The 17709-nt window shown below is 36.0% G+C and overlaps 1 protein-coding gene across 1 annotated transcript; it reads right to left on the bottom strand.

Moving 5' to 3' along the window:
• Nucleotides 1–238: 238 nt before the first annotated feature.
• Nucleotides 239–15549, bottom strand: LOC135685328 (katanin p60 ATPase-containing subunit A-like 1). Its single transcript, XM_065201238.2, has 10 exons — nt 15320–15549; nt 13285–13466; nt 11342–11537; nt 10774–10892; nt 8287–8392; nt 6704–6862; nt 5240–5366; nt 4430–4564; nt 3763–3889; nt 239–633 (listed from the first exon to the last, which is right to left on the bottom strand). Exons 1-10 carry the CDS (start codon nt 15488–15490, stop codon nt 435–437), a joined length of 1521 nt encoding a protein of 506 aa, XP_065057310.1. The 5' UTR covers nt 15491–15549; the 3' UTR covers nt 239–434.
• Between the last annotated feature and the right edge of the window lie 2160 nt (nt 15550–17709).

Below are 17709 nucleotides of genomic sequence, written 5' to 3'. Positions count from 1 at the left end.
GGGGATGAACTTCGCCATCTTTGTGTTACCATCGAACTTATCAACTTCCGATGAGCAATAGAAAATTAAAACAATCCTTAACTTCCCCTTTATCAACCTGTCTTTTCCTGGACTTTCTGGACACTTCCCCTTTTCTCTTAATTTGAACTTGACAAGAAAAACGATACTTCATTTCCATTTCCAGTGTCCAAACAATGTCCTTTTCGCAACAGTAACACAGTAGAAAACGTTTCCTAAGTTGAAACATGAACATTTTCTCATTTATGTTATGAAATTCAACTGACAATGTTCTGAATTCGACTACGGAAATAAAATGTAAAGAATCATATACGAAAATGACTAAATCGAAACAACATACAGAGCCGAACCATCACAAGTGACCGTTGCTTCATACCCAGCCATAGTTCGATATTATGACTTGTTTCTTTCATTTCCTAGGACGACCCAAATTCGGTCATCCATTCCTTATACTTCTTCAAATCAGCTTCGGAAACAGTTTTTGATACTTTCCTCAACGCTTCTTTAAAATCTTCCATCGCTATTGGAATATCAAGTTCTTCCTTCGGAATGTTTCTGATTTGTTCCGGAGTGAGGCCCATGATTCTGCGACGCATTACCATTAGGGAGGCGTCTCTGTCAGAAAAAAGGAGATTGTATAACATTTTTTTTATAAATTTAATAACTGAATTCGATGAAGTGAATTGCAAATGCTTGGAAATGTCCGAAGTTTCGTTGGAAAACTAAAAACTAAAAAATTGGAGCAGGAACTGTTACAAATCAATGAATAACATGCGTTACTGTTACAAATCAAGGTTTTGATCAACCACAACAGATGACGTGTGTAACAAGAAATGCTGAGTCAGGAAAGCATCACGGACCCACGACCTTTGGCTGGAGAAAGGTCGTGGAAATCAAAAGAAATTGAGAAAGGTGACCAAAAATTTGGAAAATTGAAGAAGTCGAAGAAATCGCATAGCCTTTTGGTCTTCAAAATACAGTGTTTGCAGAACTTCTATGCACTGTAAAATTTAGGCATTCACTTTTTAAGTTTTGTATACTTAAATTATGACACAGTTTTGTTATTAATTGACATAAGCATGTAACTTTACATCTGTCTAAAAATATGTATAATTGAAAACAAGCTATAAATTTTTAGAAATGTTTTCGAAAAACGGAGTTGCAAGGAGAGGGGAACAAGAGTAGTTGTGTACCCCCCTCCCCATTTCCTGTTGTAAACCCAATAAAAATGAGGAAGGTTTAATAGTAAGATTTTGGTGGCCAGAGGAAGGTTGACAACTTTTCTGGACTCTGAAGAAATGCCTTTTTGCTCGTGGTACGTTAATTATTAAGAGAATTAACACGCTCAAATAATCAATTCATTGATTTATTACTTCATTCATTCCTTTCTTTACATAGGGCAGAAACATTTGATCCTAGCGTGAAAAGTAAAAAACAATCATGTTTAAGTGAACTGAGTGTAGGAAATCAAGCATGAGCAAAACAATCATTAATAATTTACTAGAGTGCTCTTTTTTCTATTAGTTTATAAACTGTTGACAGAGTTTCCTCCTTTAAATAAGTCCCTGTATAAAATACTAGCTTATTTTCCTACTCTGTATTTTTTCTGTAAATGTTTAAATTATTAAACGTCCTTTTACATTATTCATACTTTTTAAGCGTGGATTAATGTGAACTTGCAACAAATGTGGAATTTAAAATAAAAACTATCCTGAAGTGAATAAGATATGAATATTACCTTATGTTTCAATGACGAAAGAAAATACTATGTTTGTAAGTTTGGAAAACTCAAATTCGTATGGTCAACCGCTTATGTAGCAAAAATGTTAGAATGAGTGAAAGCTTTAGGCTGGTGGGTGGTCAAATATGTGTACAACGACGATAGAAGTCACTCAAAGTAAAGCAATAGATATGAAAAGGCAATGCCCACGAGCAACAGGAACTAGTTACTTGCTGAAGTTGGTTGACAAAATACATTAAAGTTCATACAATTTGGTCAATGAAATTTTGAAAAATATTTCCTATCTGCGTTGGGAATTGTTTTGAAATTTCCTGGCGTCAACCGAACATACCCACTCGCATATGATTCCATCAAACATAGAGAGATAGTAAGAAAGTGAAAGGGGGGGGGGGGTGGAGGATAAAAGACAAAGAAAAACATTTAAACGGTGCAACCTCAGAAAGAAAGTGTATCGTGAATATGTACTGAGCAACATCCATCGCTACATGTATCGTGTATTTTCAGAGCAGGTTGTTGATGACATGGCACTTACTTACAAAGTTAGTTTAGCTATAGTTGTGATAAATATAAAAAAATTTGCAAAAAAGGAATCACAAAAATTGTTAGAAATATCACCGATTTTTTTCCTCGTCATTAATTTTCTCATATAAAAAATCTCAAAACTGTACTGTTTGGGTTGCAAACTCTAAATGATTGTTAGTGTAGAAGTATGCTAGATCAAAACATACTAAGTGGGTGCTATTTGTACACATGGATTGCATGGGTTTTGATAATGGTGTTGTTTATGTGGATGATTTGTATCAAATGGCCAAATTCTTGTTTTTGCGTGTGAAGTTTGAGAAGGAACGTTCCTTAAAAAGGACACACCACGCTTAACACTGTTAAAGTTTGCGTCTTCTAATACATATCCATCTGTACAACAGCTCAAAATTTAGTGTTTTGCTTAATTGCAACTGCCGTGGGAGAATTTCTTCTTGTTACGGTATTTATCTGTGGAGATGAGTTGTGTGAATTTTGCGGCTGTCAATGGCTCTCTTGTAAAATGATATACATAATTAAAGGATGGGTTGGCGTTTCAAAATGTCGTGTGAAGAAATATATCCTTTAGTTCACGTATTTGATCACGAAAATGTAACGATAATTCATTATTAAGGAACTTGCAGCTATATGTCAAATAAATTTTGATCAACGAAACAATACAAAATAGTCTTTCCTCTGTCGATTTTGACGAAAGAAAGGCACCGTACGTCGATATTCAACGTTGTAGCTTAAGAGTGGCAGGAAAGTTAGGATTCATGTAGAGCCATAATCCTCTCCTTGAGGGTTTTACGGATTTCACGATGGAACGGCAGCCTCCATAATCATGATAATAATCTTTCTACTTCTGCCCCCGCGCCTAAATATTTTACAAACAACCTTGCTACCAGCCAAATCTGGCATACAAATTTCCCATCAAGAGTATAAGCTTTTCTGCTGGGTCAAAATTTAGAACTGAAATTTTACACTCTGATTCTGTCACTATTTGTCAGCTTATTTTGGTATGTCAAGATTATATTCACGATTATAGAAGTTCCGCTTTAAATAGACTTAAAAGAAAAATAAGAAGGGCAGCAATTAGCGTACATATGACAAAAAACAAAAAAAATTATCAACATTTTGAGATTTTTTGACAAAATTGTAAAAAACTTTAAAGTGCCGTATTTCAGCCTCCAGACAACCAAATTAGTTGAAATTTTGTATCTGGGAAAAACTCACACACAGGCTGTATTGTAGCGGCAAAATAAATGATCGATTTGCACAAAAACATGTTTGGATGTCTTTCTGGTTATTAATGGAATGATCCCCTTTACAGCCTATTTTGAGTAGGCCAGGCTAACTTTTAAACATGAAATGAGGCAACACAAGCAACATTTGTGCATATGCTAATTCATCCCACGTAGTCAGTCGCGGCTTGACTAAAGCGAGATGGACTTTATTGTCTTAAGGAAAAAATTGGTGATTACCTGCAAACATTTGTAATATCTGCTCCACTGTAACCTTCCGTGTCGCTTGCTATCTGCTTCATGTCAATGTCATCAGAAGTTTTGATCTGGCGCAAATTGATCTTGAGAAGTTCTTCTCTACCGTCAACTACGAAAAACCGAGATGGCTGACAAATGTGAAAGCTTCAAAAACTAATTTTGTCTTAAAAGTAGCAAAAAGATGAAAATGAATGTTGATCGGTCTTAAGCAACGCCAGCCCTTTGCCAATTCCCCAAGTGTACGGGTGACGTAATGCTTTTTATCAAGGATAGTTCCAAACCTTGTTACAGGGGAATAAAAAGGGGGAAAGTTATGCAAGTTGCCTCTCCGTCTAAATCTCAAGTAGTCAATACTGAAACTAGAGCAAAAACGCAAATCATAGGTATATCAGCCTTGCAAGTAAATCATTTATAAATATATTGAAAACAGCTGAGGGCCCATGTGGGATCCTTGTGCAATCGGTTTATAAATGGGTACTTTAAGTTTATAGCAGAAAAAGGGCACACTGAAGCATACGCCCAAACATTATCGAGCGTTTATACTCTGAAGAGTGTCGGACGAAAAGTGCTTCAGTATGCTATGTCTCCGCTATTTCGTAACACCTTCAAAAATCACATGATTGGGACTGGAAAGTGGAAGATCCCTTACCCGTAGGAAGAGGGATATATATCCTTTTTTCCAACCTCCTTCGCAGAGCCTCGTCAATATCCCATGGGAAATTCGTAGCAGCCAGCACCATTACGACTTTCAACGCATCGTCTTCCGTTGTGTTCCCGGAAACACCTGAGCAAGGAATGTTATCATCAAACGGGGAGACGAATAATAATTTGGTAGCAAATGAAACAAATAAGGACGAGCGGCAAACTCACGAAAAAGCGCTCCAAAATTGCATTAGCTTTCAAAGGAAAAAAACATGAACATGACTGCTTGTATTTGAGTGGAAAAACACCAATTCGACTAATGGCTTCGATTTATAAATTACTCTAGACTTTATTTTTCGCCCTTTGCGAACTTGATGACGGTTTGATGTAATTCCTTCAATCCAAACACGATTATTTATATTGTTTGTGCCTGTACTTGAGATTTTTATGTGATATAGGCTTGAAAATTTATAAGGGATTCGTCTACAAAAATAGTTCCGCGCAAATCTTTTCGCGCTCAGCCACTTATCACGGTTCAACCCCTTAAAAATGTTTAACTCTATGTTATCAAGAAATCAATATCGCGAGTGCATATACCATTAAAATTGCATTTGGACTAGAAAACCAGTCCTTATATCTTATATTCCTTATACCTTATATTAGTCCTTATATTTTAAAACGAGATTGTAAATTCAATTGTATTTTTAATAGCCTCGGAAAACAAATGATACACATCCTTAGCTTATGAGATATCGCTTTAAAGCAGGAGAACACGTCTTCACGATTATTGGAAGACATCGATAGGAAGGCATCGTACCATCCATTTGAACTAGCAGCTCTGACTTCACTCTTCTGCTTGCCTCGTGTTCACTGTCACTACCACGTTTACTGCAGATTGAGTCTATTTCGTCGATGAAAATTGTGCTTGGCGCATAAAACCGAGCCTAACAAAATGAAACGACAAATATCTATTACCATGGGTGACATACAACAGATTAAGGTTTGTGAGAATCAGTATGGGTATACTATCGGCTTTCATGTAGAATATCAGATGAAAGTCTTTGAAATGAAAAAATTCACTCAAGAAAAGATCCCAAAAACAAGGAAATTCCAACACTTAATTTCCGACGCGTTATTCTTGATAACTTTTAAACGGCGTTTAAAGTTTTGTTGAATGGTTGAAGTAGGATGAACACGTTTATAGATACAGCAACACAAAATACAAAATAAAACTTTCATGCTGAAGATATCACATAATTTGGACACAGAAGACATGACTATCGGTAGTTATTCGGGTCAGTGTGACCAGATCTAGCATTATATTATGCTTTTAGCATATTTTTGACCAAAAATCGTCATTTAGCATAAAATCTTGCATAATCGGAAATCTAGCATAATTCTGGCATAATTTTTACATTATTAAAATAATGTTATAATTCTGTTAATAAGTTTCGGGCCAACTGGGAAAAGTGTGGATGTCAAGTATCTTCATAAAAACTTTTAACACCCAATTAACGTGAGTTCATTTTAAGTGCACCAATTTTGAACCAACAAAGTCCATGAAAAATACAATGAGCAAGAACATTTACACCAGAGTGCAGGATATCTTAGTTAATTTTCCTAAAGACGATCTTGATTCCAACAGCGAAGATGAATGTTAAGAATTCTCAGCAATTGACATTGTATGAACTAATCAAGTTTTTGTTAATTTAAATTGATTATGCTGGTTTGTAAACTGTTCAACTTAAATCCTCTATTTGTTGAACGTTATTCTGGGTTTTTTGCTATTCTGCACATGCGCTGGCCTCGCTTTCAAACGAGAGAGCCTCGATTTCAAATCTAGCATAAATTTTGTAAATCTGGCATAGTTTTATGACAATCTCAGCATAATTGCGAAATTGAGATCTGGTCACACTGATTCGGGCGCTATTTCTTCCCACTTGCGAAATTTTTCCGTTGATTGCAGCTGTCAACAGCGACATTCCATCATTCGGTTGAACTTATCTCTCATTTGAAACATTGCATAATTCAATAAAGCTCTGGTTTTTTATGTTTTTTGGCAAACGCAGGTGTTTGGAAGTCTATCCGATGTAAATCACACAAAACTAGTTATTCTTTGAACGCTTTATTTTGCAACCCTTGATTCCAGCAAGAAGCACTCTGAAATCAAAACAACATCCAAGACGTAGTCTTTGATACCCATTACGTTGTCAGAAACTTATAACTGCGAAAACTAAAGTCACAGTGATATCAAAAATCAAGTCAAAAAGAAATTGCTTACCATTTCAAAGAGCAGTCTGACAAGCTTTTCAGATTCTCCTCGGTATTTGGAAGTCAAAGTGGATGATGTCACGTTGAAGAATGTTGTCCCACACTCAGTTGCTACCGCTTTTGCCAACATGGTTTTTCCTGTACCAGGTGGACCAACCATTAAAACGCCCTGGCCGAAAGCAAAATAAGATCTTGAAAAATTTATTGTTTCTTAAAATTATCAAGAAAACCTTCACTCAAGTTACAATGTCTGCAGAAATAATCACAGCTCGTTGCCTGGCTCAGCAGAACCCAATATGATATACAGTAGAATCCCGTTATAACGTACTCGGTTATTACGTACTTTCGGATATAACGTACTGGTGTGCTTGTTGCTTGGTCCCGGCAAAAGGTGTGCTTGGTCCCAGCAAAAGGTGTGCTTGATCCCAGCAAAAGGTGTGCTTGGTTTTAGTCAATTTCTACATACCCTGGTTACAACGTACTTCGGATATAACGTACTTAATACGCTGGTCCCTTAAAGTACGTTATAACCGGATAACACTGTATTTGAGCTACAATTACTTAGTTCAAGGTTTTCATGCTTAAAAGTAGCCTTAAAAAGGACTTAAATCAGATAGCATCTGGCTAATAAATGAATATGTAGAAAGAACATCTGAAAGTACGAAGACTAATGAGACTTAAATCTACATCGATAAAGCAAGGCTACCTAAAAAAACTCTCATTGCTATTGCCTAATGCTGCTCAATGTACCCCAGACATATTGCTAACAAAAATCTTCGAGCAAATTTTAAGCAATAGTGAGTTTCGCATGTTCCGAAAAAACTAACTATGCAATGCTAATTACAAACACAGATCATGTGATCCAGCAAAACAACATTTATAATCGTGAGCCAATTTTCAGGAGCTTCTTCTGTGAACTGCTTCTGTTATTTGCTAATCCTGCAAGCTGCTAACCACTGTGAACTGATACATACATACATACATACATACATACATACATACATACATACATAGATCAATGATTTGTTAATGCAAGTCATATGCAAGTCAGCTTAAAAAGCTGATGTGGACCTGCAAAGTAAAGATAAAGCCTACCTACTTACAATTTGATTACCTGGTTTAAAATAATTTTTAAAAAAATAAAATGGTTGTCCCTTTGTTTAACAGAAAAAATTATTAAAAGATATTGGTTCTAAACTTCTGCTGTTCTTTGACAACCTCTTAATATGAACTGGATACTTGTATTTGTATTTGTTTATGTTGCTACCTAGCATCCGAAGGTAGTTTTTAGGACACTGAGAAGCTTATGTTTATCGAGTAGTGACTTGGTCCTTCCTCTCGATTTAACCACACCTCATGATTCCTTCAATTGGAATTACAGAGAGCTGGCGAGTCTCCCCATTCTGAGTGAAAGTTTGGTCATGCCATGGACTCGAACCACAGACCTTTGGGTCTTTAGTCAGCGCCTCTAACAACTGAACCATCCTCGCACCTTATACTGGGTACTGTCTTTCATAACTGGATACTGTTTTTCAAGATATAATAATACCCCCTAACCGTGTCATATCAATTCCCTAAACACCAGATACACACCTTCCAGGGTCTCCGAATACCAGTGAAAAACTCCGGCATCCAAAGTGGAAGGACAACAGCTTCCTGTAAGAGCTTCTTAGCGTCAGTCAGGTCAGCGATATCATCCCTGCATAGCAAGAAGAGAGTTGAGCATTTTCGAAATTGAATAGTGCTATGTATACCAGCGCAGAATACTAGTTTACGAATCCAGATCTTTTTATGGCAATAATTTAAAGCACAATAATTATGGGGCTGTATCCTGCTTTTCTCTCGATGCTTCGCGATGTTTCCTTGTCTCAAATTTTAATTTCTTTGTGTTAACAAAAAATTATTTTAGTGCCTTTCAACAGTACTGCTACTGCGGCCTTTCACTTCATACACAGTCAATAGGTTCCTCAGTTCAAACGAGCTGAACTCGTCACCTCGTTCTTTAAGCTGCAGGCGAACCAACGAAAAAGCTTGACCCAACACTTATATTATCGATGGGCATAGCGAATCATAATTCACTATAGTTTTCATAAACGCCAGAGAGATGATAGACTTGAACTACTGATCGCCTAGGATTAGGGTAACCTCTCCTGTAAAAACTACAATCCTTGCCAAAAATAGTTGGAGCACTTGCGACATTCAAATAAACAAGTCTAAAAATACCTTACCAAAATATCACTGCCGCTTTCAAAATTTCGACCCCCTCTCCTCGTACAATGGTTTATTTCTCAATAGGGTCATACAAGTTTCAGTGAAAATATTTTTACCTTCAGCATCAAAACAGCCAAATTGAATAACATTTTAATGGGGGGTGGGGGCGGGGATTTTTCGAAAAAGGCTTTATCTTTGCGCAAGTGTTCCAACAATTTGGGCAAAGATTGTATATCTCGCATTATCATTATACAGACAATTTCACATCGGTCGGATTATTCAGGACAACATAATCAGCCAGGACAATATCATAGAGACAATATCTAAAAACATCAACCCCTTTTCCCTCCTCTTACTCTCTCTGAAGCATGCAAGCTGCCTGTAACAAAAAAATTGAAATTTGACTTACAAAAAACATTTCCCAAATAATTGATCAGATTTAGTTTGCTAACTTAGCAATTCTCCGAAGAGCTGAGGGGAACAGATGTTCACTTCTATATCAAGTACATTATATGGTCCAGTAAAAGGCATGTCTTTCTTCCTAACAATGACTTCGCGCGCGGAAAAACCTCCTCGGACGGACAGAGGATGCAAGGAGTTGTTTGGGCACTGGCCAACCATATTGTCTTTTTATCTTAAAGCTAACTGGGTAGCACCTCCTCCCTCATGGAAACATCCCTACCATAAAAACCATGAAGACAAGAGAAAGTGTTGAAAATGGTTCAAAAGGAAAAATACAGCTTCATGCACAAAAAACACTCAAATTATTTGAACTGGCACCAGCCTTTAAAAAACTTCAACGATATAAATATCTGCGTAATTAAAAGCTGTACCATTGATTTGTGCGCCACCTTGAGCTAACAATTTTTGCAAAAAATTAGAAGAATGATCCATTCATCCTTACCGGGATTTGTAATCTGAACAGAAAATTAAGCAGCTTTGATGTTGGTATGCTGCAGTAATTAAAACCGATGTGACATAATAGAAAGCAGCATATTTAGAGATGTTAAAATAATTAGAAAGAAAGACATGTTGCCATTAGAAAACGTAAACCCCCATGTTGAAATCAAATTTGCGACCATCCCCCCCTTCAATGCTCAGAAAGTTGGTGGCTGAGAAAAGTGTAAATCTGCAATAAAATTAGTACCCCAAGGAGAGGGGTTGATATATTTCCAACAAAATTAAAATGTTTAGAAGACAGCAAACAAACGACTGTAAGAAATAGACTGAAATGTATTTTAAGCTAATAAAGGGCGTAGTCGCAAAAATTCCCCTCCTCTGTACCTCTGCAAAATGTTTTTAAATTTCCCCTCGTTTTAGGGTTTATATAGGAAAGTCCTTCACCTTCTTTAGGCATTTCCGATAAAAACTTAAAAGCTTAAGCGCTTCAATCCTTTAAAATACTGGAGTCTGAAATGCTTGTTGGGGATTTTACTCCAAGGAGAACGGACTTAGTTTTAAAATTTTGAATACTGTTTATCATTCCTAGATATTTGACTTGATTAAGAACTTTGGAAAATAATATTTTACACGTAGCGCTTCCTCGCCTTACACAATTCAGAATACAAACGTTAGAGGAATTGTGAAGGAAATACACAGTCATAGAATAGGGTCGGCTACAAAAAGCTACGTATGACGGTTATTGTGTTTGATTAGCCAACCATTGCCACGTTAAAGAAGCCATATAATGCAAAGGCATTTACAAAATGGGGCTATTTTCCAAATTCTTTAAGGGTGTGGTCAGCAAAAACTGTCCTCTTTGCCCCTTCAATCTTCCAACCCTGGCTACGCCACTGGGAATGGTACGCAATCGTTCCCGTATGACCAGGGGCTAAGCTTAAAATCAGTAAGGAACAGGCGGAAACTTACCATCTCACATTCGGATTCCTTTGAACAATATCTCTTTCCAATGATTCTACTAAATCTTTATCGTAACCTGAGGGATCAAATTTCTTCTCTTCCCCTTCATTGACAGCTTTTTCATCTCTCTGAACAAACAAACAAAGAAACAAGTTCAGTAGCATACAAGATTTTTAAAAATACATTTGTAAAATGTCTGGGTTTAAGGTTTAGCAAATATTTCTGCCTAAGGAGAACACGTGCGTTTTTCACCTTGCTTCTATTTTATTGCTTGCTACAAGGAATGACAATACTTTGTGCTCTTGGGTTTAAAGTACTTCACACTTAAAAAACGAACCGATCATAAAGCATGTTTACTTGAGCTCAGATCTTTATTAAACATAGATTGCCAATTACAAAAACAGAGCTGTTTACACATTTACAAAGCAGTCTTTCTTCAGAGGAGTAAACAACTACTTCATCTAGATCTCATCAAACTTTTACTTCGTCTTTGGCCACAAGGATAAACTTTCTTCAGAAAACCATAGAAGCTTAGCAATGCAGTTTGTAGTATCCAAGACCATATCAAATAAAATACCTTGTTTTTAATTCCTGAATCAACCTTTGGTTTAGCATTAGCACCAGGTTTTGCAGGTGCATTTGACTTCTTTTGTTGTCTTGAAGGTGCTTTATTTCTTGAAACTGCAGGCCGTGAGGATGGCTTAGCATATGATGGGGAGTGATCATCATTTCGGTTACTCCTTCCAACTGGTCTTTGAACAGGTCTTACTGGTCTAACAAAGGCATAAAGAAATGCTTAAATGAATGGTTACTTTTGGCCTAAAGACCTGGTCCAAAAGTTCAACTATGGGGCATGAAAACTGACAATGTGTATATCAAATCTATCAGAAAAACTGAGAAATTAAAACTTTAAGGATAAACAATATTAATATCATAATAGTGACACAAAATACAAATAAACAGTCTAAATACCAACTAACCATACATTTATTTCACAAAATAATTTCAAAAACTGTACAAATTAGGAAGGAAAGGAAAGGCTGAAAACTGAAGAAGCTATTTGGTTTTCACTTCATTCTATTAAATGGTCCTGAAAGGAAGCCTTTTAATCCCCGTGGGCCACATCCAGTCCTTACATTGTTTCTGTCCAGCTCACAAGAGGGTGTGGTCAATCAGACCATGGGTAACTATTAGGAGTACTATTCAACTTGACCTACACCACCATTTCATACATCTAAAAAAAAGTTAATGCTATATCCATACCTTGCTAATAACAAGTAGCATCTAAGATGTATTATAGTTTACTGCTTTTTACATGAATATTTTCCATAATAAAGTTATCGTTTGTTTGGCCCTCCAACACAGATCAGGTTTTTTATGTGGCCCTGTTACAAAAATTGATTGCCCACTCCTGATCTAGATATCAATCTAGAAAAAACATTCTCAGGGCCAGAAGGACTTAGTTTGAAAAGTGACATGCATGTGACAGGCTACACAGTAAAGACTTTTGGCAATAACAAAGAATAGCATGTTGATTAAGGCCTTATGCATGTAGTTTATTTTTTTAAATGTGATTCCAGTGTGCTCCTCTAATTTCAAAATTCTGATTACTCACTGTTCCTTTTAGTATTACAACAAGGCACAAACTATGATATTTCTATGTTTTCAAAGGAAACAGTGTAATAATTACATGTTTCCAAGGTGAAAGGAAAATAGATAAAATATTTTTAAGGGTAGTTTGAAAAAACAGTTTAGTAGCTGCAGATGACAGACATAGGAAATAAGAAGTATTTGATGAAACAGTGGTAGATGAAAAAATTGTGCTTTCAGTCTCCATAAAGTGGAGATTTTCTTGAATAACTGATAGCCTTTTAAATGAAATATATGGATTTGAAAGGGTTTATCATTAGTTTTTGGAAAATGTGTACAAGATTTTTAAAAACCAAATAATCTTTACAGAATTATAGAATAAAGCTTCTTGAAAACCAAATAATTTAACAGAACCATACAAGCTTATTAGCCTCTGTTTCCATTACACTGCTTCATATGAATGAATCCGTTTTAGATTTTGCATTGAACTTCCCATTGATATGCTTTGATACATATTATTTTTTAAAGCCATATTTTCTGAGAACAGAGACATACAAAAACAGAGTAATCAAAACAGGGTCTTAAAGAGTGATCATACCCCGAGAAAAAGGTTACAAAGATAATACACACAAAAGAAATTATAAAGTACTCTAAAGAAAATTAACAAAAAAATTAAAAGATAGAAAAAAGAAATGTGCTGCTACCCATTAAATAAAAAGCACACCTGGGAATTTTAGGTGTCTTTGGAGGCTTGCACATGTGATCACAAACCTAATAATGCCAGAAGGGTGCTTCAGTTTGAATAAGCATATCCATTGTCAAAGCATCAATGTTTTATCAGCTGTTTAATAACTTTCTTCAGTCAACTTTTAAATTTATATCATTAACCATGCACAATTATGAACACTCTCAAAACAGCAAGCATTGTACCTGCTTTCTCTTTCAACTGGTGTTGGTGGAGGCCATACATCAGGGTCCCTAGTTGGTTCTTCAACATGAAAACCACCATGCCGAATAGGTGCAGATGGACTGAAAGTGTCTCTTTTGAAATTTGCTAGCACTTGGCTGATGTCTTTCACATATTCATACTCTTTTGCGATTTCCTGTCTTGCCTTCAAGATATGAGTAGAAAAAGATGAAAATGCAAATAAATTTCTGAACAAAAATGTAGATTTATGTGGAGGATGGTCATTAGGTTGTTCAGGGACTGCATCTTTTAGATTGAATACGGTACTATGTGGAGAGGATATAATAAAAGTGGCATCAATTACTTCTAGACTATGTTCAAATTATATCAGATAGCTATCATTGCATCTTTATTTTCATACCCAATTGGGATTCTGCAGGCCTGGCCGTTTGTATTTTTATAGGCGAGCTGTGAATCACTCCCCTCATTTGCTGAGGCGAGCTAAATCAGTAAAACATAGAATGTACTTTAAAGACAATCGACAGATGACTTAATAAGCCCCTTTAGTATCTGTCGGTTGCCTTAATGTAATTGCCTCAGTCAGGAGTGTGCTGTTTTACTTCTTTCAATTTGTATTTGCTTTAACCGTGACTTAGGCACCCCCTTTACTTGAAGTATTTAAAAGAACAGACTTTTTCAGTTCCATGTAAAGCTGGCACAACACAAAAACAACAATTCTCTTGCAAAACAATCTTTTTGTTGTACAGAATTTGAAAATGGCTTTGAAAATTTTTTTTAAAACAAGCTGAAGTTATATGTCTAGCACTCTTCAGAGAATAAAACATCAGAACAAAGATGGAAAACTTTACGCTAAAATACCCAGTTTTGGATCGAAATAGGCCAATCAGAAAGCGCGAGCACATGACTGTTGAGGTTGTCCAATCAGTGCTGCTTTCCTATTGAAAATGTTACCAACGGAGTCCTAAGGTAAAAACGAACTCACTTATGTCTACACAAAAGCGGTTGGTCATGTTTATATAGTAGATAGATTCACAAACTGCTAGATGGAACGATGATCAGGCTTTGCCAATAATGCCAAACATGTTGCCGTTATAGTTTTCACCCAATCTGGGTTTTTCAGTAAATGCTGCTGGATAGTGGAATTCCATGTTTTGGTTGTCGTTTTTGATCTGCAAGACAGAGTACCTTGCTCTCTTTGAGGGATAGTTTTCTTTCTATTGCTGGAAGGGACCTGCTGTCTTATTATATCCCAATCTACAATTCCTACCAATTTCTTCGATTTTCCTTCCAAAAATATTCCTGTTTTCTTAAGATTGAAAGGTTCTAATCGCTACAAATGTACCTTTCGGTTAACTATCTTTTTCCAAATAGATCGAAGTTTATGCCTATCATAACAAAACCGCCCAACAAGCAAAAAGTTAATTGCAAAAAATGCAATGACGAAAGAAATCGCTGTTACAAAAATAAACCAATTAACCCTTGTGCGTTTTCATAATTCTCTGAATAGGAAATTTTAGGGGAGCGATTCTTCCTTCATGTTCTGTTTAGGAGAGCAATTCATAGCTCGCCTCAGGTTGCGAGGAGAGCGTGGAGGCGAGCGCGAGCTATCGCTCGCCTCAAACGGCCAGGCCTGATTCTGTTCACAGTACAAAAAAGTATCACTATCTTTTGAGTGGAAGAACCAAAGTTTGCAGAGTGGTCAGTATCCAAAAAACAAAGTAACAAAATACAAAGATCAACAAGTGTAGATGCAGTTATGTTGTCATTGCGTCTGGCAAACCCAATTGAATGTTAATTATCTATTTAGGAAAACAGGAATAACTTTTCTCACATCCTAAGCAAACATAATGCTGGGTGTGACATGACACCTGTTATTGTCATCCTCGACTTTTTTATTTAGTGTTGACTTAAATGTTACGCTATTAAATAGATCCAAATATCTATAATGAAAGCTGGTTCCTATGCTAGTTTATAAATTCTAAAAAACAAGCTTTTAAATGGATGACAATGACAATGTAAAAAATGTCAAAGGCCTACCAGTTGCCATTTCTGTTTACTGCTTGATTCGCCAGTTTGAACCATACGCTTTTGGATTTGCTGCAGAACACCTTGATAATAAATAACAGCTGTGTCGTAATTTCCAAGAAGCGCATTTTCGCGAGCCATCTCGGCATTCTCAAGAATTTCAGCTAGCTGATTACTCCCCATTTTGTTATCTTTAAAAAATAGATGGCGCTTCCCTGCCTGTAAACAACAGCAACACAGATTTAGCAATGATAATAGGATTTGGCTACTGGCATGGTAACGAGACTGGTCACGGCTTCGATAAGCAGCTCTACTTAGAAGAACACACAGAAAGAACACAAAATTTTGCAAGAAAAGTTCGGAAGCAACTCACTGATCGTGAAAAATATCCGTGGAACCAGCCATTTGAGAGCAGGGGCGAAAATGCTGGGGGTATGGGGATGCTGCACCCCCCCTATCTTCAAAAAAGCAGATTTGGTCGGGCAAATTTATGGCTGCCAGTGTATCGTTCGGGCAAATCTGGAAACTTTCTTTAGGTCGCACATTTATTGCCACTTTTTGCCCTATCTTGGTATTTTGAATTTATGGTCTTTTCCTCCATCTTTTTCTAAATTTCCGCCCAGTTGGGGAAACAAAACAGAAATGAGGCAAACAACAACAACATACATTAGCAACAACAAATTTCATCAGATAAATTTTCGGCGGATAAACTTAGTCAAAAAAAATTTCGGACAACTTTTCAGAATTTCGTCGCTACAAAATTTCGCCGTGGATATATAACACAGAGATAAATAAATCTTAGAGTTGAAACCATACAGGTTGCTTTATACTCAATCCCATAGGTACCAAATTCGTGAAGACTTTTTCACACAGCATGCCAGAAAAACCAAATTATATATTTTTATATAAATTATATGCGGTATATTTTCTCTGTTTATGCAAAAGTGTGGTCAAAAAGATGCTTTTAGCATCCAAAAAGTCTCTACTCTATATCTTCATGGTATGAAAGTTTATAAACAGAGCATTATCTCCAACAGGAAAAGTTGGTTAAATTTTGCTTTCTGTAGAGTTCAAAATTTGGGTGGAAAAGGGCAAATATCTTGAACTATTGAAAGAAAGTGAAATCTGGATGCCTACAATAAAGATATTTAAGAAGATGATATAAATGAGGAAAATGACGTAATTGATATTGAGATGATTAAAAGGATCCATAAATTGGATTCCTGACCTAAAATCAATGGTTTTTCTATGCGAATGCTCAAAAATGACGATGCAAAAGATTTCGTCGTTACCGAATTTCGTCAAAATATTTGTCCGAAATTTTGTCACTCGACCCGTACTCGAAGCAACAATATTAACAAACAATTGAATTTTGAAGAAGTCAGAAATTCTTGAAAATCTACCAATGTGATTGGCTTGTTAACAAAATATTTAGACACAAAGACTTAATACATAATAAAAATTCACTTTCCTCAACTATGTACAGTATTATAAAAGAAGCGAATCAGAAATGTCAAGCGCATTTGAAAACAAAAGACAAATTGTTTTTGTTTACAGCTTCAGAAATCCTCCCAAAAAAGGTTCTCTTGGAAATTTCCTAGCATGAAAAATTAAATATACGTTAAGTAGCTACCAAAAAGTCGGTGCCAAAAATTTACGTGGATTTATTTCCTGTGTAACAAAATTTCGGTCATATTATTCAAATCTCGGTGCAGTTTTATATGAGAACTTCAAAAACTTCGACAGAAAGAAAAAATTCCGGTGAGTAAAGAAATGAAACACTCTCTGTAAATTATTTCTATCTTCAACAAAAAATTATCTGGAAGGCAGTCATAAATGTGATCAAAATTGAATATTTTCATGTCTGCCAAATAAATGGAAATGAAGAGTAGGCTGTTGTTTGCTTTTTTATTTCATTTTTCATAATCCATGGAGGAAAATTAATTGGAAGTGTTTTCGATCGCCAATCGCAACGAGGGGATTAGAAATTCTGATCCATTAAAAATTGAGGTGTCCGAATTGAAACCGCTGGAATTTGAGAAAATAAATTTGATGCAAAGAGCGAAAAAGAAGAAGGTTAAGGTGAGTTGAACATCTTATTTGTTGATGATGAAGAACCAGAAACTTGAAATTGATCTTTATTGGCTGTATAATAACACTGAAACAATATCAAGGAACAATTTTTGGTGCTATTTTGAAAATCCATCGGTGCAAAATGACCTTTTTCTAGTTTTTGAAAATTTCGGTTTCCAAAAAATTCAGTGGGATTTATTTTCGGTTTCTTTTATCACTGTTAAAAACTAAAACAAAATACAATATTCTGTGCCGTCCACAAGAGAAATAGAGTCGCTAGCATGCACCAGTTTAGGACAAGCGAATCATGGATTTAGAGTGGATTACTT

The sequence above is a fragment of the Rhopilema esculentum genome, chromosome 15 (assembly GCF_057945365.1).
Source record: "Rhopilema esculentum isolate cy_ngs chromosome 15, ASM5794536v1, whole genome shotgun sequence".
Classification (NCBI taxonomy): domain Eukaryota; kingdom Metazoa; phylum Cnidaria; class Scyphozoa; order Rhizostomeae; family Rhizostomatidae; genus Rhopilema; species Rhopilema esculentum.
Note: the sequence above shows the minus strand (reverse complement) of the source record. Positions and strands in the feature narration are given on the sequence as shown.